Here is a 24,796-nt window from a genome sequence, read left to right as displayed (position 1 = left end):
TGGCATCTTATTATCTTATCTTTAAAAAATCAAAAATTCTAAAGACTCGTCTTTTCCATAAAGTTTTATCCTAGGCATTTTATTATTGATGAGTTGATAAATTATACGTTTTATTTTTTGATTCCATTTTGTTGAATGTCAATTTCATTGTTGTAAAACTTGCATAGTTAGTGTGTGCGACTGTTGTGTGTGTCTTTTTGGCTCAGTACGAGTGTGTATATGGTTTGACAAGTATGTTGTAAAGCGCTTTGAGGCTTCGGCATTTAGCGCTATAAAAGAACACTTTGTTATTATTATTATATTCTAGTCTAAATATATGCTGGTCGTCAATAAAAAAAAAAAAATCATCTACCCTTTCTCTTTAACATCCCCGTAATCCTAAGAATCCTGCTACTGAAATAATTACGCCACCTTATTATTCAATATGTAGCCTTTTCATTATTAGTCCTCCGAAACACTGGTTACATACACACTTCCAAGGTGTTTGGAACCGGAGGAGTAGAAGGTGTTGCGTCAAGACTCCTCTACCCTATTGCTTTTTCTACCTTTTTCTAGGGTCGCTAGTCTACCACAAAGCACTTGTTACAAATCGAAATCATATCAATGCAATCACTGCTGGATGAGAAACTATGTTGCATTTTAAAAAAAAAAAGTTGAAAAGTGATGAAGTCCGTCAAATATTTATGATTCGATAAAAATAAAAAAAGCAAGTGAATAGCTAGGTCTACTAGATCAGGCAGTTAGCACTTCGACTAACGTCATATTCAAAGGGTAGCAAGCAATTTTAAATGTCAGTTAAATGTCACAGAAAAACTCCCACTCCCTCACCCTATAAAAAAGACTCGTAAATCAATGTTTAATTGAAAGTTAGAAATATTTTAGATTCAAGACAAACTGACTGGCCTGTTTTTGTTTGTTTTTGTTTTTAAGAGTTTTATGGTACTTCCAACACATTTAGGCAATATCAGCGCCAGTAAAAAGGAAGAAAATGAAATAGTCAAAAGTTCTAGAAATACAATTAAAGCACAGATGAATGTGTTTAGTTTGAGATCACCTAAATGTCTCATCCTGACGGTAAGCACAGGTCCCCACTAAGAGGAACACACTCAAATGTTTAAAATCATATATATACATATAATGTAAACAAAATCTAATACAGTGCATAACAGAGAATTATTTACAAGACAAATATTATCATCTCCCAAAAGTCTAACTATACATTTGACTGTTCCCCATCCAACTAAGGAGCTCAACCAGGACAAAACCAAGTAATCTCATTCCAAGACAAAGACAGAGATACTGTTGGAGAGCAGGTATAGATAGTATGCAGATGACGTCACTCGGGCCTTTGTTATTGTTTTTGCCATCCGCGTTTGTGAGTTGTTCTCACTAAACTGTATTAACCAGACTATAAACGTTCATGGTTACACAGAGTTTGTGTGTTGGTCCGTTATACTCCCGGATGGCAATGTTGTGAACTCCTTGGCCAAGTGCATTCTATCTATAGGGGGAATTGAAAACACAGTAAGTGTCTCCCTGCCCACTATGGGAGGTCGGGAAAACTGACTCACCTGCGACAGTAAAGTTCTCTTGCTGTGGTTTTTGAGGGTGATGAGAAAATCGAACCATGTCCATATACAGTTGTGATACTCTACAGTCGGCAGGATGAAGCTGAAGTCATGCACATCTTCTATATTCTTCTCTTTCTGACCCTGTTACAAACAGAGACAAAACACACAAAAACATGAGCATTTCTATAGAGCAATATCCACTAAATATGCTAAAATGCTTTAACAACACTTAACACTTAGGGCGAGACATCACAGTTTGGGGGAGAAGGAGGGAGGGGGAGGGGATGTTATTCGACAGGGATAACCCTGTAATGGCAAAGTTCTCATTTTACACCCGAGTAAGATGAAAGAACGTGAGTAAAGCGTCGTTTCCAAGGACTCAACTTTGCGCTGCTCAGAGTGGGACTCGAGCCCTGGACCCTGTGGTCCGAAGGCGAGTGTCATACCACAAGACCACAAAGCCCCTCACAAAAGTTATCGTATTATTGTGCTTTTACCTCTCATTTCTGAACTAAAAGGAATCAAATCCATAAGTAGGTTTAACTGCATAAGAGTGCATTCCCCAAGCTCACTGCAATTCAAAGTGCTTCATATATTGCCCTGATATTTATGGGAGACAAATGTCCTCTTCAGGATAAATAATGGAAATGTATTATCATCATCATCATCATCATCATCATCATCATCATCATCATCATCATCATCATCATCATCATCATCATCATCATCATCATTATTATTATTATCATTATTATTATTATTATTTTTAAATTATTATTATTATTATTATTATTATTATTATTATTATTATTATTACTATTATTATTATTATTATAAACATCATCATCATCATTATTATTATTATTATTATTATTATTATTATTATATATTATTATTATTATTATTATTATATTATTATTATTATTATTATTATTATTATTATTATTATTATTATTATTATTATTATTATAAACATCATCATCATCATTATTATTATTATTATTATTATTATTATTATTATTATATTATCATTATTATTATTATTATCATTATTATTAATTACTATTATTATCATTATTATCAGGTGATCTGAAACTCAGATTTGTACCACTAATGCCTGGTTAAAACCGGATTGCTTGATTAAAGATGCCATAAAATAAGATGAATTATAATAATACTAATAATAAAAATGGGACAATGACATAACTTCAACGTGTGAAAAATCGACAACAATGCAGCGAGATGTGTAAAAAACAATGACGTATCTATCTTGCTAACTTGTTTCAACGCATAGCGCCATCTACATGTAAACAAAGCCTGGTTTTGTTTTTTCTTCCCCTATTACAGAGAGATTATTTACAAGGCAAATACAAGAGTGCGCCTTTTTGCTGACGACACAACATTATATAACCAAATAAGAACAACATACGACTGCAAAACACTAAATGACGATCTAGCTAAATTACAAGAATGGGAAACAACAAATCAAATGGAATTCAACGTATCACAGTGTAATGTTCTAATAAGAAAATACCGATCACATTTGAATACCAACTTCATGGTCAAATCCTGGAACATGTAAAGACAACAAAATACCTTGGCATTGAGTTTTTGCTAAAAACATCAAATGGAATGACCACATATGTCACCCGGCTTCAAAGGCAAATCAAACAGTGTTTACATCACCCGCAACTTAAAAAGATGCCCAATTTCAACTCAAACCCTTGCTTTTAAAACTATTGTTAGACCAGTTTTGGAGTATGGCAGCTTAATTTGGGACCCATATACAAAGAAAAACATCGACACCTTAGAAAACATCCAAAGAAAAACATCAAGACGCATCACAAACATATTCGATCCTTTCTCAAGTGCGTCTGAAATAACACAACAGATTGGCCTTGAACCTCTGGAAAAGAGAAGAAAAATTAAATTGTTCCACAAAATCTACGACAAAAATTCGTGACTTAAATTTCCAAACGACATCAAAGATATCGGCACAAGAACTATGAGGGGACACACAGCAATAGTAACCATCCCAACAAAAAAAACAGACGCCCACATGTATTCGTTTATAGCCTCCCAGCTGAAGTAGCTAAAAACGGTTGCCAACATACCTTCACGCGATTGCTAGAGTTCACAACGTGACTTTTTAATCTATGTATTTTTTATTAGTATTATGTGCAGAGTTTTAACAAGTGTACAATTCAATGTAAAACTCTAGAAACTGTGGAGTGATCCTCGACAATATTGGAGGTTTCCACAGGACGAAGAAGAAGAAGAAGACAAGATTTATGTTTTTTCACAAATTATCACAAAAAAGTAGACCTATATGAACAAACACACACACACACACACACACACACACACACATACTCTCTCTCTCTCTCTCTCTCTCTCTCTCTCTGTGTGTGTGTGTGTGTGTGTGTGTGTGTGTGTGTCTTGAACTTACGTTAATGGTGAAAAACGTATACCATTAAAATCAGCAGCCTTTGAAGATTATAATAGCAAAAATTAGGCCTGATAACTTTTTTCAGTGCAGAGGGCCATCTATGTAAACAAAGCCTATTTTTTACTTTTAAACAATATTTATTTTCTTCACAAATCATCAAATATATGAAACTTAAAAAACCCATAACTTTTTTATTTATTTTCCGATTTCGATAAAGTCTTATTTTCACTGGTTTGGAAAGTCACGTGTGGCTTTGTAATTTAATTTTTTCTACTGTAGTTTGTATGACGAAATTGTTGTTTGGGATAACTACTGATATCCCAAATGTTTATGGCCTCATTGTTGTAATGGAAATAGTCCCAAAGCTAGGCAAAAATATTGTTGTGAAATCAAGCCCACAATTAACCAGTCGATTTTTTACCAATCAAAATATGGAATTTGTGTCACACCTTTGTTGTTGTTTGTTTTGTTTTTATTTTAAGGGTTTTACGGCGCTTGCAACACATTAAGGTCATATAAGCGCCAGTAAAAAGGAAGAAAGTGGGATAGTAAAAAGTTCTAGAATTACAAGTAAAGCACAAAAGAAAAGGTGAGACAAAGGGGAATTGGTTCAAATAGGAACAGATGTAGATTCCAAGAGCACACCGTCAAAATACTTAGTTTGAGATCACCTAAAAGTCTCATCCAGACACAAGCACAGGTCCGAACTAAGAGGAATACACTCAAATGTTTACAAATCATATAATATAATATGTAAACTAAACATAATACAATGCATAACAGAGAGATGATTTACAGGGGAAAAAACATCATCTCCCAAAACTATAACTATACATTCGACTGTTTCCCTCCCAGCCGAGCAACTCCGGCCAGGACAAAACCAAGTAATCTTATTCCAAGATAACGACAGGAAACAATTTGAAAACGGGTATAGGGGGATAGAAGACACAGCATGTACCTGTCACACCTTCACACGTGCTCGGAAAAACAGTTGGTTGTTTACAAACAATAAAATGTATGAAATCGACCTCGACCGATCATTGTTATTGTTTTATCACCGCCAGATGGTTGACTAGTTGTCACGCGATTTTCTAGATAATTTTATCAACGTTTTATTAACACATAGTTTTCTGTGTTGATTCTTATGATTCAGTGGTAGAACAGTGGGTATTTTACTTAGACACATACTATCGATAGTAAAGCCTGTGTAATTCGCTATGTTAACCAATCACTACCATTGTTTACATCATGACGACTGTCCGAGAGGCGTGGTTATCTAAGTGTCTATTGCTTTCGGTTATCAGACATGCTAATAGGATTCAATAGTCGTAACGTCACTTCCTTCCTAATGACGCATGATCACTTAGCAACACTAGCTCTAAACTATCGGAACAATGGCGGACGCCCGTATGAAATATTTCTCCGGCGAGTATAAAAGCGTATCCAGAGGAAAAATCCCATAAATTTGATCATGTTTTGATTTTTACACATTCTGGTCACAAGACATGAAAAGTTCTAGCCTGCTTGAAGAATAAAAAGTAATGATTTTCTTTGTTTAGAACCAAGATGGCCGCCGTTGCCGGGCGGCGTGACATCAAACTACTGAATCCAATAAGTGCACGTCGATGAAGACCCGAAGCTATGGAATAATTCTTTTTTTTTTTTCTTTTTTTTTTAAAAAAAAATCCATCTCCTACTCCCAAGCAAATCATCTGCCTCGACTGGGAATCGAATCTCGGACCTCTAGAAAAAAGGTCAGACATATTAGCACATCTGGTCGTTATTCAATAAGTCTGATGTTTGAAGATCGATCCCCAGGCGAGGCAGCTGATTTTTTATTTTTTTTTTATTGGGGGGGGGGGGGGGGGGATAATTTTTTTTTGTTTGCTTTTTGTTTTTCTGTTGTTATGTTTTTTGTTGTTGTCTTGTTTTTGTTTTTGTTTTTTTTTTTTGGTTTTTGTTTTGTTTTGTTTTGTTTTGTTTTTTGTTGTTGTTTTGTTTTGGTTGTTTTTGTTTTGTTTTTTTTTTTGGGGGGGGGGGGGGGGTTGGGTTTGTTTTTTGTTTTTGTTTTTTGTCTGGTTACATATATTTTCCGACCTTTCGCAATAATTTAGGCATTTAGCTCCAGTAAAATTTAGGAACTGAAATCTCTGGGGGAAAACCTGCGACCGTAAACAAATTAAATTAACATCTATAATATACCCCCTGCGTTGGGGTCGTAATAGTTTAAATCATAACCAGCAAAGAACCCGGATTTTATCCGGGAATCACGTTTTTGTTGTTGTTGTTGTTGTTGTTGTTTTTGTTTTTTGTTTTTTGCTGACCCATCAATCCCATCAATCAGTGAGATCTGGCGAATATTATTTTGCGATAGACTAGAGTTTTATGGGACAGGGTGGGCTCAGTGGTATGGTCTTTGCTTCGTACCCAAAAGGTACTGAGTTCGACAACCCGCCTCGCTGCGTGACCTTGAGCAAGTCACCTCGCCCTAGCTCACTTTGCGATATTGCACTGCGGCTGACGCCTGTGTTATTCCAGTCTTCCTTTGGAATAGATCCTAAAGCCAACTTTCCCCTTGGGGATGAATAAAGGGAATTTGTTTAATTTATTTATCCAAAAGAGCAAGTATTTGTTGGTTACTGATACTGCCCATTCAACATACAGAAACCCGAGATAAACTCCGGACTAGTGACGATGAACGACTAAAAATAAGCAGAAATCTGCCCTTATAGTCATTGCATTTTAATATGAGCCATTCTTGATAATCATTTGGTGTTATAAACATTAACTCCGTGCATAGATAAATCTTTATTGCGTTTCGCATACTTATTTGAATGTAGAATGGAAATTAAAGTTTAATTTAAACACTTTCAAAAAAAAAAAAAAAAAAAAAAAAAGAAAAGAAAAAAACCCGTGACATAATGGAAATTTACATTTGATATTTAATTCACTTTATTGAAAAATATAAAGAAAGAAAGAAAGAAAGAATAATAATAATAATAATAATAATAATAATGATGATGATGATGATGATGATGATGATGATGATGATGATGATGATGATGATGATGATGATGATGATGATGAAGAAGAAGAAGAAGAAGAAGAAGAAGAAGAAGAAGAAGAAGAAAGAAGAAGAAGAAGAAGAAGAAGAAGAAGAAGAAGAAGAAGAAGAAGAAGAAGAAGAAGAAGAAGAAGAAGAAGAAGAAGAAGAAGAAGAAGAAGAAGAAAAAGAAGAAAAACAGCAACAGGAACAAAAACAATAATAACAACAACACTATCAACAATAATAATAATAATAATAATAATAATAATAATAATAATAATAATAATAATAATAATAATAATAATAATAATAATAATCATAACAATAATAATAATAAAAATAATAATAATAATAATAATAATAATAATAATAATAATAATAATAATAATAATAATAATAATAACAACAACAACAACAACAACACTATCAACAATAATAATAATAATAATAATAATAATAATAATAATAATAATAATAATAATAATAATAATAATAATAATAATAATAATAATAATAATAATAATAATAATATCAATATCATCATCATCGGGAAACATGAATAAAATAGAAGGTCGTCAGAGTTTGTTTCGTATAAAATCAAGATAAAAGACAATAGGCTATAACATTAACATCTGTATCTGTGTGTATGGTTGGCGCTGAAGAAACCAATGGTCTGGTTGTATTTCCACGGCGTCCTCGTTGGGCGCGGGCCCATATCAGTCGGGCCTTGAAATCGTTTAGGTGTGGTGCTATGATGACCAGTTCATCCAGCCCATTCCACTCCGAGATAGTTCTAATGAAGAAAGAATTTCTGTAGTTTTGTGTTCTTGTCTGTGGGATTTTGAAGCAGTTCGAATTGTTTGTGGCGTATCTCTCAATGGGGTTTTCGGTTATGTGGTTGGCAAAAGTGAGTGCTCGGATTTTTCTTTTGTTTGGTCGTGGCGTGAAAAAGGAGTCTGCCATTATTGACGGTATTTGATCTGTTGCAATCTTGAACACGAATGACAGACGGGTTTCTTTTCTTCTTTGTTGGAGGCTGATGAGGTTTCTTTCTTCTAACATTTTTGTCATGCATCCTGGGGTTCTGCTCTCATAGTTCCCAGTTATGAACTGGACGCCTTGTCTCTGGACTCTCTCAAGTTTTTGAATATCCTCTTTCAGGTAGGGGTCCCAAGCAACTGCTCCGTATTCGAATTGTGATCTCACAAGTGCGAGGTAGCCGTTTTGTTAGCATGACGTTGGGGCGTGGCTAAGATTTTGGCGGAGAAAGGCGAGGGTGGAGCTTGCCTTTTGGGTTATTTTGTTAATGTGTTTCCCTCATTTCAAGTCCTTTGAGAAGGTGATGCCAAGGTATGGGTTATCGTCGACTTGTTTCAGGACGGCGTTGTTTAACTTGTAGGTCTCATTGTACTTTTTAGCTGTGCTGAGGATGTAGCATTTGTTTGTGTTAAATTTCATTCCCCAATCATTAGCCCACTGTTCGAGACTATTCAAGTCCTCTTGTAGCAATTTTTGATCGTTTGCAGATTTAATTGGTCGGTATATTAGACAGTCATCGGCGAATAACCTAATCTGAGATTAAAGTTGCAGATGATACTTTGGAATGGGAACATGATCTATTTTTCTTTCTTTTCTTTTTTTTTTTTTTTTTTTTTTTTTTTTGGTTTTGTTTATTTTTATCTCATGACGAAATGTTTTGAGATGCATGTGATATCTATTTATTCCACAGAAGAAGAAAAATTACTATCATTTTGCAGAAGGTCGTTTGGACAGATTCGTCTTTGGCATCATGAACAGTGTTGTTATGGACATTATTTTGTGTTGTTTTGAGAGTATTTTGATTATAACAATGGGCCCATAACAATATGGGTTAGCAGACCTGCAATTAAGTACGTGTCGGTCTACTTTGTCCATTAAAATAAGCGTCATCTCCGATTTAAAGCGTGTTGCTAACCCCACGAAAATACCGCTTTGAGACACGATTGGTGAAATAAGATGGGACGGTAAACGGATCTTTTAAATGAGTAGAATCAAGAGCAAACGAGCGATCGAATAAATAAATAAATAAATAAATAAATAAATAAATAGATAGATAGATAGATAGATAGATAGATAGATAGATAGATAGATAGATAGATAGATAGATAGATAGATAGATAGATAGATAGATAGATATTATTTTAATATTTACCACAATGTTGGAGTCAGTCTACATCGATGTTTCAAGCCTTTTCAGCCATCGTCAGGACTGTGTGTTACATGAGTTTGCTTTGTTGTATGTGGTTGCTTGTCGAAGTGGTTCCGTAGGTTTGTGGTAAATATTAAAATAATAATTCGCTCCATTGCTACATGTCGAGCACTTTTCGTACCATATTTGTATCCAACACGAATCAATAGATAGACAGACAGATAGATAGATAGATAGATAGATAGATAGATAGATAGATAGATAGATAGATAGATAGATAGATAGATAGATAGATAGATAGATAAATAAATAAATAAATAAATTAATTAATTCATTCATTCATTAATAAAGAGATGGTATACGGAGACATTGGAAAGGTCAAACAAATATTGAGTCAGAGACTGAGGTGATACAGTACAAAATTTGCTCTGGCCTAAATGGCACTTGTTTGGGATAAAGGTATGGAATCGAGGTATGTTACATAAATATTTTTTATAAAAACAGGATACAGACGACCACGTGTTCCGCCAAATAATAGAAAACCTTTGGGTGTGGTATTAGGTAGAAAACCATAAACAACTCGCTTCTTCACTGTTTATTGTTTTCCAATGAGAGTCTATCATATCTCAGCTTACAGGCTTTTTTATCTTTAAAACTCTCTCTCTCTCTGTCTCTCTCTCTCTCTCTCTCTCTCTCTCTCTCTCTCTCTCTCTCTCTCTCTCTCTCTCTCTCTCTCTCTCTCTCTCTCTCTCTTTCTTTTTTTTTTTTTTTCGAACATGGTACATGTTTTTTTTTGCCACGCCTATGGCTTTGAAGTATTAAAATGTAACAATTGTTTATGTTAAGTGTGTAAAAAGTGTGCAATTTGTTGTGTCATTTTGAAATCAGGGTGGTAATGTTAGTGAGTAATGCTCATGAATCTCGTGGAAAATAAACCCCTAGTCAAGCCTGTGGGTAGTTCAGTGATCGTAGTCACAACAGAATTCACTGTGCATAATATTGTAAATGTAAACCATCCAAAGTTCACTCATCCTAGACCCTTCGTTTTTCATATACGAACAAGAAGAACAATTCCAAACCATGGTACTGTAAACGATGAAAAATTAATGGCTTAATGTCACTAACAATTCTAGTGATGCACCTGAAAGTTGAATCCAGTTACCGCAAAAGTATTTAATATAGCGCAAATAAGCAAAATCCTATAACTGTAGTTTTCAAATGTGAAAAATTATTTTTTGTTTGGTCATGGTTATATGTAATCGACAAGCAAAACGTCAATGCCATACAAAATAACAGTTTAAATAAATTTAAATTGAGCTCTATATACCGCAATATCCACTAAATGTGCTCAAAGCGCTTTCCAAGGGGTCCCTGGTCAACAGCAACATTTAACATGTAGGACGGGACATGCCGCCTGTTAAGCGATAATACACTTTTTCGGACAAAGACAACGGTGTTAACGGCTAGGTACTCATTTTACACCTGAGTGCGGTGAGAGAATGTGAGTAAAGAGCCTTTTCCAAGGACTCAACTATGCGCCGAGCACCGAGCACGAGACTCGAACCCACAGGACCTTCCGATCCGAAAGCTAGTGTCATACCACTAGACCACATAGCCGTTTAGAGAAAATATCTCTAACATTGGATCTGTAATTATGAAACGGACTATAACCCGTTGTATTTCTCACGGGCACCCGTTGTGTTTCTCACTGCAAACACCTGATATCGAATCATCTTTTGGTCGATGTTGCACAGGCCTTGCTCGTATTTTCATAAACCGCGAGTTAGTCTTGAAGAGTCCGTGGTAAATTGGATTCAGTAGTCTGATGTCACGCCGCCCGGCAACGGTGGCCATCTTGGTTCTAAACAAAGAAAATTATTACTTCTTATTCTTCATGCTGGCTAGAACTTTTCATATTGTGATCAGAATGTGTAAAAGTCAAAACATGATCAAATTTATGTTTTTTTTTCCCTCTGGATAGCTTTTATGCTCGCCGGGGAAATATTTCATACGGGCGTCCGCCATTGTTCCGATAGTTTAGAGCCAGTGTTACTAAGTTACCATGCGTCATTAGGAAGGAAGTGATGTTACGACTGTTGAAGAGTATTGGTTAGTTCTTTTACAAATTGTGATATTTTAAACAATTTTACTCAGGCATGGCAGTGCGTATTGACTAACACATTTTGTTTGTGTACATCAAAAGCAGCCAAGGTGTTAGGAGTAACGGCGGGGAAACACGATTATTTTAGGTCACACAAAAAAGAGGAATACGTAATATCCTGGGTCTAGACAAAATGGACTTTTTATCCAATGTGGAGCATTTTGATGCGGCAGAGATCAACTTGTGGTAGTAGTAGTAGTAGTAGTAGTAGTAGTAGTAGTAGTAGTAGTAGTAGTAGTAGTAGTAGTAGTAGTAGTAGTAGTAGTAGTAGTAGTAGTAGTAGTAGTAGTAGTAGTAGTAGTAGTAGTATAGTAGTAGTAGTAGTAGTAGTAGTAGTAGTAGTAGTAGTAGTAGTAGTAGTATAGTAGTAGTAGTAGTAGTAGTAGTAGTAGTAGTAGTAATAGTAGTAGTTAGTAGTAGTAGTAGTAGTAGTAGTAGTATAGTTAGTAGTAGTAGTAGTAGTAGTAGTAGTAGTAGTAGTATAGTAGTAGTAGTAGTAGTAGTAGTAGTAGTAGTAGTAGTAGTAGTAGTAGTAGTATGTAGTAGTAGTAGTAGTAGTAGTAGTAGTAGTAGTAGTAGTAGTATAGTAGTAGTAGTAGTAGTAGTAGTAGTAGTGTAGTAGTAGTAGTAGTAGTGTAGTAGTAGTAGTAGTAGTAGTAGTAGTAGTAGTAGTAGTAAAAGTAGTAGTAGTAGTAGTAGTAGTAGTAGAAGTAGTAGTAGTAGTAGTGGCAGCAATCGTAGCAGCAGCACCACCACCACCACCACTACTATAATCCACATTATCATGATATTGACTAACTCATCTCAACTGAGATCTGAGCTGTCAAAGCCAATAATGCACACATGCTGCATCACCACATTGATTGAGGAAGCGGGGCTGTCTACCAGTGACAAGAATAAATGACAACAGTTCAAACTAACTGTTTTTGGTTTTAATCCTTACATTGCCAGCCATTTTTATGTTGACTGCAAAACTGCAAATTTGACAATAAATGTCTAAAGAGGAAATGTAAGGGCTAACCGTATTTTCAGTTCTATTGCAATTTGACTGCCTTATGTCTGTATTCAAATAGCAACCCTCCATCCCACAACCAAATAATATGCAAAGCATATAATATTAAAAACCTAGAAAATCTTTAAATTAGAGGACAGCCTAGCTAACTGAACTCCTTTTGCATTGTTCATTTTATATAGGTACTTACTTTATAGCTGACTCTGGCAACAACTTGTGGAATCTTGATGTAAAGGAATGTGTTATTTTTGGCAGCTCTTTCCTGAAATAGCAAATCAATGGCAATCTCTTTTTAATTTTTAATCCCTTTACAAAACATACTCAGGACAAAGTAGGAAAAAGAAAATTCACTTTAAAAAATATATATATTATAAATAAACGTCTGTGGCTATAGTATATATAGAACCTCATACTTCCTGATTCCTAATTGCCAACATTCACTTTAACAATAGTTTTGCAATAACAGTTGTTAAAGTGAGACTAAGCTGCTAGAAGTTGTGGACTGTAAAAAGTAAACAAAAATTATTTTTTTTTTTTAATGAATATTGCATCTTCGAAAAAGAACAAAATACCACCCACAGAACTTTTTGGGATCAAAACCCTTCTTCAGCTAATAACAAACACATCAATACATCACTTAAAATCCAGTCAGATGGCAGAGAAATATTTGGCATAACTGGCTGTCAAAAAGGATGTTGAAATTCCAACAGACGAATTAATGTTTTCAATGTTTTTGTTATTGGCTGAGGAAGGGTTTTGAGCCCGAAACATTCCATATTTGGTATTCTGTTCTTAAACAAAACAAACAAATAGTGCAATATCCAAAAAACATGCTCAAAGCGCTTTACAAGGGGTTCCTGATCAACAGCAACACGTAACATATAGAACGAGACATAAGGCCTGTTAGGCGATATTACAATTTTTTGCTTCAGACAGAGACAATGCTATTAACGGCCGGTCATTTTACACATGAGTGCAGTGAGAGAATTTCAGTAAAGAGCCGTTTCCAAGGACTCAACTGTGCACCAAGCGAAGCTTGAACCCAGGACCTTCAGATCCAAAAGCGAGTGTCATATCACCTGACCACATAGCCGCACCGATGAAGCTGTTATATTTATTTATTCCCACCAAATAATGCGATTGTGGTAAAGTCTCGATTGGTCACAAGGGTAGGGGAGAGGTTGAGCTTTAATATAAAGCTAAAAAAAAATTACTGATCGGTTAGAGTAGGACACCCTGTATATGTATTACATTCATTCTTTTATTTACTGTAGAATGGGGTGACTTATAAGGCCAGTTGGGGTGACAAAGACCATCCCCCAAATGTGCCCTTCAGATTGAAAATTATTATTTTTCTAAAGTATGTACATTTTACTATGTTTGTGTCAGTGCATGGCATAATCAGTCGAAGGTGAAAATTTTGTATTGCATTTTTTTTCCATTTTCTGAAAGAATATGCATTTTAATCTTTATTTGAAGTAAACCGGGTAATGTTTCATAAAGTTATGGTCAGATGTATGGGAAAGGTATCCAGCAACTTTTCTCAAATTTCATAATTTTTCAGTTAGACCAGCTGGAAAAAAAATATTTATAAGTGAAATTAAGCTTTGATATTTCCCAAAGATGTACAAAAAGGGTTGATTTAATCATTTATGACAAGAACTCATTTTTGATCAATCAACTGAACTTGGCAATATCTCAGTTCACACCTTTTCACTATCTGACTGATCATGTCATTGACTGTAGCATTTGTTTTATAATTTTCAATCTGGGGGGCACATTTGAGGTCTGGGCTTGGTCAACTACATTTGTTCGTTTAATCATTTATTGTTTTCAGTTCAAAAGCCTACCCAAATCAGCCACACCTCCATCACTCCCACCTAAAAACAGGGTAAATATGAAAAAAAAATGGGTCGAAAAATAACTTGTTTTGACCTACCCTCATCTTGTTGATATCATCCACGCTACTGAAGGATGGACCAGAACGTAACGAGTTCCTCTCATCTTCTTCCTTTTTCTTGTCTTTCTCTTTCTTGTTGCTTTTCTTCTCCTTCTTCTGCTTCACTTCGACGTCATCCTCTAATAGTAATGAAGATTGTCATAATAATAATAATAATAATAATAATAATAATAATAATAATAATAATAATAATAATAATAATAATAATAATAATAATAATAATAATGATAATGATAGTAATAATAATAATAATAATATAATAATAATAATAATAATAATAATAATAATAATAATAATAATAATAATAATAATAATGAGAATAATAATAACTGATAATACTACTACTACTACTACTACTACTACTACTACTACTACTACTACTACTACTACTACTACATAATAATAATAATAATAATAATAATAATAATAATAATGATGATGATGATGATGACGATGATGATGATGATGATGATAATAATAATAATCATCATCATCATCATCATTGTCTTTGTCGTCATTATCATCATCAACATCAATTTCAATCATAATCATCATCATCATCACATCAACATCATCATCATTATCATCATCATCATCAGTTATAGTTAGATCTTTTGAAAGTCAGAACAGAACAGGTATAAATCCCAAAATCCATTAAAGCAGTTGAAAAACAACAACAAAACAAACAAATAACAAAACAATGTTTACCATCGTCCATATCAACGTTCTTATCAGGGAAGAAAAACTCCATGACTGCTTTGTAGAATTGGTAGGTCATTTGGATATGGATAGGGGCCACATTCACCTCGAAATGCTCTTTGACCGGAATACCTCCGACTGTGTCAAGGAAAAAATATTGTATTTAGTTTATAAAACATTGGAATGAGATGGTCTCTTAAATGATGTTTGTTTTTAAGGGTTTTACGGCGCTTGCACCACATTTAGGTTATATCAGCGTCAGCAAAAAGGAAGAAAATGGGACACACAAAAAGTTCTAGAAATACGATTAAAGCACCAAAGGAAAAGTAAGACAAAGGGGAACTGGTAAAATAGAGAACAGATGTAGATTCCTAGAGCACACGATCAACACCAGCACAAGGTCCCACTAAGAGGAATACACTCAAATGTTTACAGATCATATGTTTAAAATTAAAAAAAAAAATAACAGTACATAAGACAGAGATGATTTTCAAGGGAAAAAAAAAAATCATCTCCCAAAACTATAACTATACAATCGACTGTTCCTCTCCCAGCCAAGGACTCCGGCCAGGATCAGGACAAAACTAAGTAATCTCATTCCAAGACAAAAACAGAAAGCAATTGGAAAACAGATACAGGGAAATAGAAGACACAAGTACCTCCCTGCCCACTAAGGGAGGTCAGGAACCCCACCCAGTCTCTCAAATGATCTCTGCGTGGCATATCGTATTTGAAGTAATTAAAGGTAGAGTGTCAATGCAAATAAATGGTACTCGCTTCTTATTTGAAGGTACCGGTTCGAGTCTCAACTTCGATATAAGGGTTGTCTCCCACCAAATGGTCGCTGCTTGGCATATAATTTTATATGAAGTATGAGAGGTAGCGAGTCAATGAGGAATGGTATTCGCCTCTTATCCTGGAGGTACCGGTTCGAGTCCCAACATCGATATACGATTGTTTCCCAAAAGAAACAACAACAACAACAAAAAACATCACATCTGCCAGCCGGATATAACGTACCAACACACAAAACTATGTGTAGCCTTAAATGTTTACAGTTTTATTGATAGAATTTAGTGAGAACTACTAACAAAAATGGCTAGCTACAAACAATAACAAATAGCTGAGTGACATCAATTTCATTCCATCTATAAACATTCAAGGACACACATACTTTTGTGTGATAGTATGTTATATCCGGCTGGCATGTGTTGTGAGTATTTTGGCTATATGCACAGCATCTATTATGAAGACAGCACACTTGTGAACACATTTTTTATAAGGGGTTATTGGTTTCTATGAAAGAAGAAAACTCACAAAAGCACACGATTTATAAAAACAAGCCAACACTGAACTACCAGTCCCAAGTGAACAGGTTTTTGTAATGGGGATGATCTATATTATCTTTCCATGTGCTCGAATTCATTGGTCACATTGCAAAGTGTGCTCAAAATTACCCACATAGTAAAAAGTGTTCACAGTTTGAGAAATATAGATGCTTTGCGCTTGGCTGAGAAGCTCACCATATTGTCATCCAAAAATTTAATGGACCAACACACAAAACTATGTGTACCCTCGAAGGTTTAGAGTCTGGTTAATATAGTTTAGTGAGAATTACTCTACACATGGATGGCAAAAAACAATAACAAAGACGTTAGAGACGTCAACTTCGTTCAAACTATACAACGTCCCAATTTGTCATTTTCCTCAGCATGACACACGGGTATGTTAACAACTTTCATAGACAAAGAAGATTGTTTATATTTATTGAGAAATGCCCAATCGTTGTTCAGCAACAAATCATGTGATTGATGAAAAAAATTGGACGAAAACATGAATACAGATTGCTCTCATTTTGATTTGTCCACTTAATCAAGGGATTTAATTTGGTCAATAAAGCATTCACTCAATAGAAAGATGTGAGAGATGATCATAACGGTTTTGAAAAAATATGGGATGGCCCTCTTGACCTTAATACAGTCCATATATATATTTATATATATATTATATACTGACGCAATGAGAATATGTCAATTTGGGAGAGCACTTACTTCACATGCAAATCGATGCTGGGTGAAGTTGAATATCTTTTTTTCGGACTCCCCTAGCCTTATCCCTGTCCAGTCCACCCAGCAGGAATTAGGGTAGATGGGTCAGGTAGATCTGACGGAAAGGACTTTGTGATAGACTAGTGCCCTATATAAAGGGTAATAAGCAGTTGCTATTGTTCACTTACACGCTACAGAAACTGGGATAAACTCCGGTTCCATGGGCGGGGGGGGGGGGGGGGGACAATCAGGCAAATGAAGCAGTTGAAGATCTGAGAGAAGAACTGCCCTAAGGAATTAAACTCCCCAGGAATGGAGTAACATAGAAGAGAACACTGACTGGAAGCATGAAAACATGGGGGCTGGACGTGATCAGCTTGTGTACATGCGGATGCCCACAGCAGATGATGGAGCACATCCTTAGAGAATGCCAGGACGGGCCCAGCTGCACTGATCATGATCTAAGAGCCTGCTCCCCAGATGCTGTGGAGTGGGTTCGGTGTTGGAGCGACAAGCTATGATGATGATGACTTCCAATGAGATTGGAACCCGTTTTTTTACATCACACTTCTGTTCCCTAATATATGATCTTACCTGGAGGTCTCTCAGTGCATGTGATTCTTAAAGCCATTTGACGATTCTCTCCATCTTGTACTTGCCCGTCTCTCGGCACAAGAACTTTCTGGAAAATGGAGCAAATTGCAAATTAGTGGGGAATATTCAAAGGAGAGACAAACAAATTTATATTTGAAACCATTGAAGTCTTACCAAAGAGGACTGAGACATCAAACAGTTTAATATTATTAAAGAAAATTTTTTTTAAAAATTATAATAATAATAATAATAATAATAATAATAACAAATTTTTAAAAACTACCTATTATGACAAGATGATATTTTTTCTTCTTGTAAATCATCTCTCTGTTATGTACTGTTATAAATCTATTTGAATATATAATGATCCAAAACTGTAATCATCTGAGAGTATTATTCCTAGTGGAGAATCATGTGCTTGTGTCTGGACGAGACTTTTAGGTGATCTCTAAGTACACTGATATTGTGCTCTTGGAATCTATATTATCTGTTCTCTATTTTGAACCATTCCCCTTTGTCTTTCTCTTACTTTTTTTATCGTAGGTTTTCAATTGGAAATCTAGAAATTTTTGATTATCCCATTTTCTTCCTTTTTACTGGCCCTGGAATGGAAAGCGACCTCCCTCAAGGACACAACGACAGACAAGTTTGCTTTCATCAACCTCGCTCAATGTAGGATGACGTTTGTGTTTTCTTTTTAAGTTTTTAAAAGGGTTTTACGGTATTTCCAACACATTAAGATCATATCAGCGCAATTAAAAAGGAAGAAAATGGGATAGTTATAAGTTCTAGAATTACAATTAAAGCACCCAAGAAAAAGTATGACAAAGGGGAATTGGTTCAAAATAAACAGATGTAGATTCCAAGAGCATACTACCAAAGTACTTAGTTTGAGATCACCTAAAAGTCTCATCCAGACACAAGCACAGGTCCCCACGAAGAGCAATAAACTCAAATGTTTACAAATCATATTTAACATGTAAACAAAACATAATACAGTGCTTAACAGAGAGATGATTTACAAGGTAAATTTATCATCACCCAAAACTAACTATACATTTGACTGTCTTCCTCTCAGCCAGGGTATCCAGCGAGGGCCAGGACAAAACCAAGTAATCTTATTCCAAGACAAAGACAGAAAGCAAGTTGGAAAACAGTTAAAGGGGGATAGAAGACACAGTAAGTACCTACCTGCACACTATGAGAGGTCAGGAACCCCACCCAGGATGAGATTTATCATGACACAACGAGACAAAAGCTCACATCTACAGATTTTGCAGGTGTAACTGTGAATCATCACAATACTTGTGTGTGGGCCGGATGAACTGATTGAATACAGTCGTAACTCTCCAAAAGTCAATGTTTTGTGTGCTTTAATGTTTGATCATGTGAATGGACCATTTTTCTTCAACGAAAGCACTATAACTGTCTGAGAGCCAGTTTAGATAACTTTCCTAGAGGACAATTGGAAGGAGTGGGTGGGCCCGTCAACTGGCCACCTTGGTCCCTGATATCACCTCTCTTGATTTCTTTTTCTGGGGTTACGTTAAAGACATAGTTTATACCACCCAAATAAGAGATTGCAACCATCTCCAAATCAAGATAAGGGAAGTTGTGGAGACAGTTACCCATCAAATGCTACAAAACATGTGGAGAGAGTTGAAGAAGCGGTTGAGAGAAAATGGAGGATCCTATGTAGAGGTTAAGCTTTAAATGGTATGAAGCCTTGTCTTGTGTGTGTTAAATAAATTTTGTATAAAACTGAATCAGACCCCATAATTTTGTTCGGATGTCAGACCTGCATATATGTATGCATCACTTTGTAGATATGAACTTTTGTAGATAAATTGTAGATAAATTTGAAACAGAATTTCCAGACTGAGATTCCTAACCGAAACAATGTAAATGGTGCTGCTCGAGGCTTGAAGAAATAAATAACAATGTGAAATTGAATGTAAGTTTCAATTTAATATACAAAAACAGATAAAATAGATGTTTCAGGTTTCCCCTTTATCAACAAAACAGGATGAATGAAACACTATAGACGAATGAGATAATGTGGTAGCGGCGTTGTTAAGATGAATAAACAAAATCATTGATGGCAGGAAATTGTATGCTTCTTTGCAAGGAAGCACGAATTAAAATAGAAAAATAGATATTTATAAAAGGTGCGCAATTGATTAAGTCAAAAGAGGGGAGGCGGGGAGAGAACGTGTAGCAGTATAGAAGTGAAATAAACTAAAAGTGTAGATATGAGGAAAATAACATGGAATGGAAAAACAAATTAAGGGATGTAGTGTTAGTCTAATCATAGTGCAATTGCAACAGTACTATTTAAATAGTAGATAGTGATGGAATATATAATGGTAATTGTAGTAGTAGTGAGTAGGTAGTAGCTAGTATGTAGTTGCTAGTAGTATTTAGTAGTAATGTAGTAGTAGTAGTAGTAGTAGTAGTAGTAGTAGTAGTAGTAGTAGTAGGTATGTAATAGTTAAGAGTAAGAAGTAAAGGATGTGGGGTAGGGGGGTGTGGAGTAATTAAGGAAAAGACAATGGATGGCTGGGGGGGGGGGGGCCAAGAGATAAAAGTAGTATAATATTTAAATGAGGTCCAGTCTTGAGTTCATGCCGTGAGGTGACAGGGTGTTTAATTCAATTATCAGTTCTGCCTCCCTGTATTTCCTATGTTGTTTAGTGGTGTGACAGAACTGAAGGACGGCGATTTGAATGTCATGCAATCCTCGATGACTGGACCCATTGAAGTGGTGGGTGACAGGTTTGTCCACATTGTTTTCAATAGACCGCAGATGTTATCCAAACCTGTCGCTTAATCTCTTGCCAGTTTCTCCCACGTATGTCTTGTGGCAACGATGGCATATTATTGTGTAAATTAGATTATGATCCGTACAGGTAAAGGCATGTTGGATGTCCCACATTTTATCCGTGAATTTGATGGAATTTTCCAAGAATAAGTATGGGCATGTCCTGCATCTGCAACATCCACAAGGTTCCGTCTTATGTTGATTACCGGCCATATCCATCGTCAAGCGGATCCTAACTAGTATGTCCCTCAAATTGCGGTCCTGTCTGTTGGCGATTAAAGGCAGTTTGTTGAATATATCCCTCGTTTCTCATGCTCCTGAAGAATCTGACGGTAGTTAGTTTTTAAAATTTTGATGACTTCCTTGTTGAGTAGGTGATTAGTGATGACTAGGATAGGTCTGTCTGTTTTGCTGTTACTGTTGTCAACTGGTTTCATGGCAGCCTCCTTATTTATTTCTAACCTAAACAATAAAACTGATTCAAAATTACCATTCTTATGAGAGTATTTCCATTACAACAATGAAACCAAAACAATTTGGGTTATCAGACCTGCAAATAAGTAAACTTTGATCATACAATATTATGAAACATATTTCAATACAAAATTTTAAGTCCATACGAAAATTAATAAAGGCTTTAGCCTTGACGTAAAAAAAAAAACAACATTATTTTTAAGACTTAAATCTGATTTATTTATTTAAAGTTTTTTTAATGTCAGCTCTTTTTAGCGCAATATCCACTAAACATGCTCAAAGTGCTTTACAAGGGTTCCCTGGCCAACAGCAACACTTAACATGTAGGCCTGTTAGGCGATATTTCAATTTTTTTCCAGATAGAGATAACGCTAGACCACATAGCCGCAAGATTCATATATCTATTTCACAAGCCACGTCTTTTAATTAAAATTACCAAGCTTACATGGGAATTAAAAATGTGACAAGACATGATTTTAATTTTATTATTCTTGAACTCCTGTTTTGAAATTTCGAATAAGTCTCCTATGTTGCAAAGCGACCTTGGAAAAGCACATGAGGAACAAGTTTTCGAAATATAATATTTCAAAAGCAGGAATTCCTGAACCTTATTATCATACCCCCTCCAATGGTCTAGGGGTTCCAGAATCTTATGAGTATAGGGTAAGGTAAGGGGGAATTCCACACCCAACATTTTACTGTGAAGAATTAGATACAATGAATGTGGGTGTGGAATTCCCCCCCCCCCCCCACCTTACCCTACCCCCTCCAATGATCTTGCCTAACATGTGATCAAAATCAAATGTATCAAAATATATTCCATTTACGACGATCCGATATGTAGGGTACTTATTTGCAGGGCTGAAAACCCAAATTGTTATGGGCTCATTGTTGTAATGGAAATACTCTCAAACAGACGCAATTCAAATGTTGCTGCTCAAAGCTCAAAGAAATAAATAACAATGTGAAATTGAATGTTGTAAGCTTCAATTAAATATGTGAAAACAGCTAAATTGGACATTTCGGGTTTCCCCTTTATCAACAAAACAGGATGAATGAAACACAACAGACGAATGAGATAATGTGGTAGTGGCATTGATAACAACAGATGCAAAACATTGTCCATTACAACAACGTTGTTAAATCAGGCCCATTATTGTGTTCGGCTGTCTTATCTGCGTACCCAACTGATTCAACTCATGATTTTATCCTCTGATTTACTCATTAAGATGAGTACTGATCCAGTTTCAAGATTTTGATCCCATGAACGCTGCATCAGATACAATGAACACCATTTCATGCATTCGGTGATCGGATCTCGAATTTAACAATTTGACATTAAGAATTACCATTATATTTAGTAAACCGGATGCATGCCAGGGGGGGGGGGGGGGGGGGGACAGGGGCGCATTCTTGAAATTCAACATTTATTTTACAAAGGTTCATTAATCGGTACGTTTTGTAAAATCGGGTTTTCCCAAAAAGCAAAAGGGATGTAATAATATAAAAGGACAGAGAAGCCTTGACATCATACCATCTACTCTTCCGGTTCCAAACTCCTTGGAATTGTGTATGTTATCAGTCCTTCGGAGAACTAATAATGAATAGGTTACATACTGAATCATACGTTGGCTGGTGCTCATTCTACTATGTTATGACAATCGACCCCATCTGCAAATTCTTTACCGCACTCGTGCACCGTCGCAAACCCACCCGGAAGCTTCGTCACAACACACCGTTCAACTAGATGCTCTGCGGTTTCGGGTTCCCACATCGGGTACATGTTGGACAGGTGGAAAGTCCCCACTGATGAAGCGATTTTGCCGTTAGGCAGGTTCTCGACTGAAACCGATTCGTTACCACCCAGTGTCTCCTCTTACTGGTGGAGAAGCATGGCAACTTCTCACCTAGTTTCAAGGGGGATTGAATTCGTCCAAACCGACTTCCATCTCGTATATGCATCTCTGTCCGTAGTCAGGGAATCTGCATACAAGGGTTGCAGAGACTTCATTCAGACTCGAAACGGGGGCACCGTCCACTATGCGCTTGAGGGGGGTATCCCCATTCCCTTTCTCTCTTTGATCTTATTAAGCCAACTCTTTGTAATCGTCTCCCTCTGAACATCAGAGGGCTGGCTTGCTACCATTCTCTAGGTGTTGTTGCCAGAAGACTAATTGTTTGTTTGCTTTTTATTTAATTTGTTTGTTTTTTTAATTTTTAATTTATTTATTTAAATTCATTTTTTTTAAAAAGGGTTTTACGTCGCTTGCGACACAATTAAGCCATTTCAGCGCCAGTAAAAAAAATTTTTTTAATGAGCTTTTATACAGCGCAATATCCACTAAACATGCTCAAAGCACTTTACAAGCGGTCCCTGACCAACAGCAATGCTTAACATGTAGGACGAGACATGACGCCTGTTAGGGGATATTACAATTTTTTTCGGACAGAGACAACGCTGTTGACGGCCAGGTGCTCATTTTACACCTGAGTACGGTGTGAGAATGTGAATAAATAAACTTTAGATTTTTTTAATAGGATAAAAAACATATTATCTCCCAAAACCAATACTATACAGTGACTGTTTCCCTCTCAGCCAAGGACTTGGGGCCAGGGCCAGAACAAAATCAATTAATCCCATTCCAAGACAAAGAGAAAAAGAAACTCAAAAACAGATATAAAGGGGGATAGAAGATAAAGAAAGTGACCTCATTCCCACCATGGGAGGTCAATAAGATTAAAAAGAGAAGAAATAGGGTTGAAGAATGAAGATTTGTAAACTAGTTTACACAAGGATTGGTCTTCTATTATCCAATCCAATCTAAAATAGTTGTAGCTTCATGTGATGAAGATTGAAGCAACTAGGTGTGGTGGGTTGGCATTGACGTAATATTTATCTATTGGGTTTAAACTGGTCGAAATAACTATAGAATATTGTCAATGAGGCTGTTCCACGTGCGAATGATACTGGGGGAGAACAACTGTGTTTGTGCACATTGATTCTAGAATATGGCAGTACATATGCATGTTATTTTCTTCCGTGCTTTTTCAATGAGTTAATATGGATGGTGGTGGTTCCCTGTCAGCCCTTGAAGCTTTTGCGTCTTTCTCCATTCCATAAGTGGGGTCCAGTTTAAATGTTCCACCATGTCTTTTACACTGTGTTCTCGGTTGTAGTCATTACAGACAAATCGACAGGCCCTTCTTTGAATAATTTCTATCTTATGATCAAGGTTGATGAATTTGGGTCCCATATCCTGCTGCTGTATTCTAAAACAGGTCTTACACTTTTCTTGCACTCTTGTGGGGCATGATAATAGGTTTTGACGTAGAAAGCTAAGGGTGTTATTGGCTATGTTGCATATCTTTTCAATCTGTGCGTTCCATCTTAATTTGTCTATTGTTATGCCCAGGTAGTCAGTCTTCGTTTCAGTTTTCAATTTTTCATTGCGGATTGTGTAGTCAATGTCAATTATCCTCCTTTTGTTGATTATTTGGATGGATTTTTCTTACTATATTCATAAAGTATTATGATAGTCATTGTTGTGTTTTTGACGGGACCCCAGATTAATATTGTTGAATCACTCAAAAGCATTAAGTGATTATGTGAGAGAACAGTTTTATTACTTAGTATAAGCTAGAGTATATACAAATATATCGCAACAACATTGTAAGTACGAAAAACAGTATACTTAACTCAAATATGGAAAGTAAGGAACAAAGCGTGCATCCTTCTCTGATATTTGTAAGCACAACTATAATTTTAAACGATG

General features: G+C 35.8%; 1 protein-coding gene across 1 annotated transcript in view; it reads right to left on the bottom strand.

The window, feature by feature from the left end:
- Positions 1 to 24,796, bottom strand: part of LOC144967275 (protein hobbit-like) — a 93,838-nt gene that overhangs the window by 2,942 nt on the left and 66,100 nt on the right. Inside the window, exons 55-59 of the mRNA XM_078904321.1 lie at positions 17,729 to 17,816; positions 15,096 to 15,224; positions 14,367 to 14,506; positions 12,618 to 12,689; positions 1,572 to 1,712 (exon numbers count right to left, since the gene is read on the bottom strand). Of these exons, the coding sequence (XP_078760447.1) occupies positions 1,572 to 1,712; positions 12,618 to 12,689; positions 14,367 to 14,506; positions 15,096 to 15,224; positions 17,729 to 17,816 (570 nt within the window). The remainder of the gene's footprint in view (positions 1 to 1,571; positions 1,713 to 12,617; positions 12,690 to 14,366; positions 14,507 to 15,095; positions 15,225 to 17,728; positions 17,817 to 24,796) is intronic.

The sequence above is a fragment of the Berghia stephanieae genome, chromosome 3 (genome assembly GCF_034508935.2).
Source record: "Berghia stephanieae isolate SIO BIC M18660-M18661 chromosome 3, UCSD_Bste_1.3, whole genome shotgun sequence".
Taxonomy (NCBI): Eukaryota; Metazoa; Mollusca; class Gastropoda; order Nudibranchia; family Aeolidiidae; genus Berghia; species Berghia stephanieae.
Note: the sequence above shows the minus strand (reverse complement) of the source record. Positions and strands in the feature narration are given on the sequence as shown.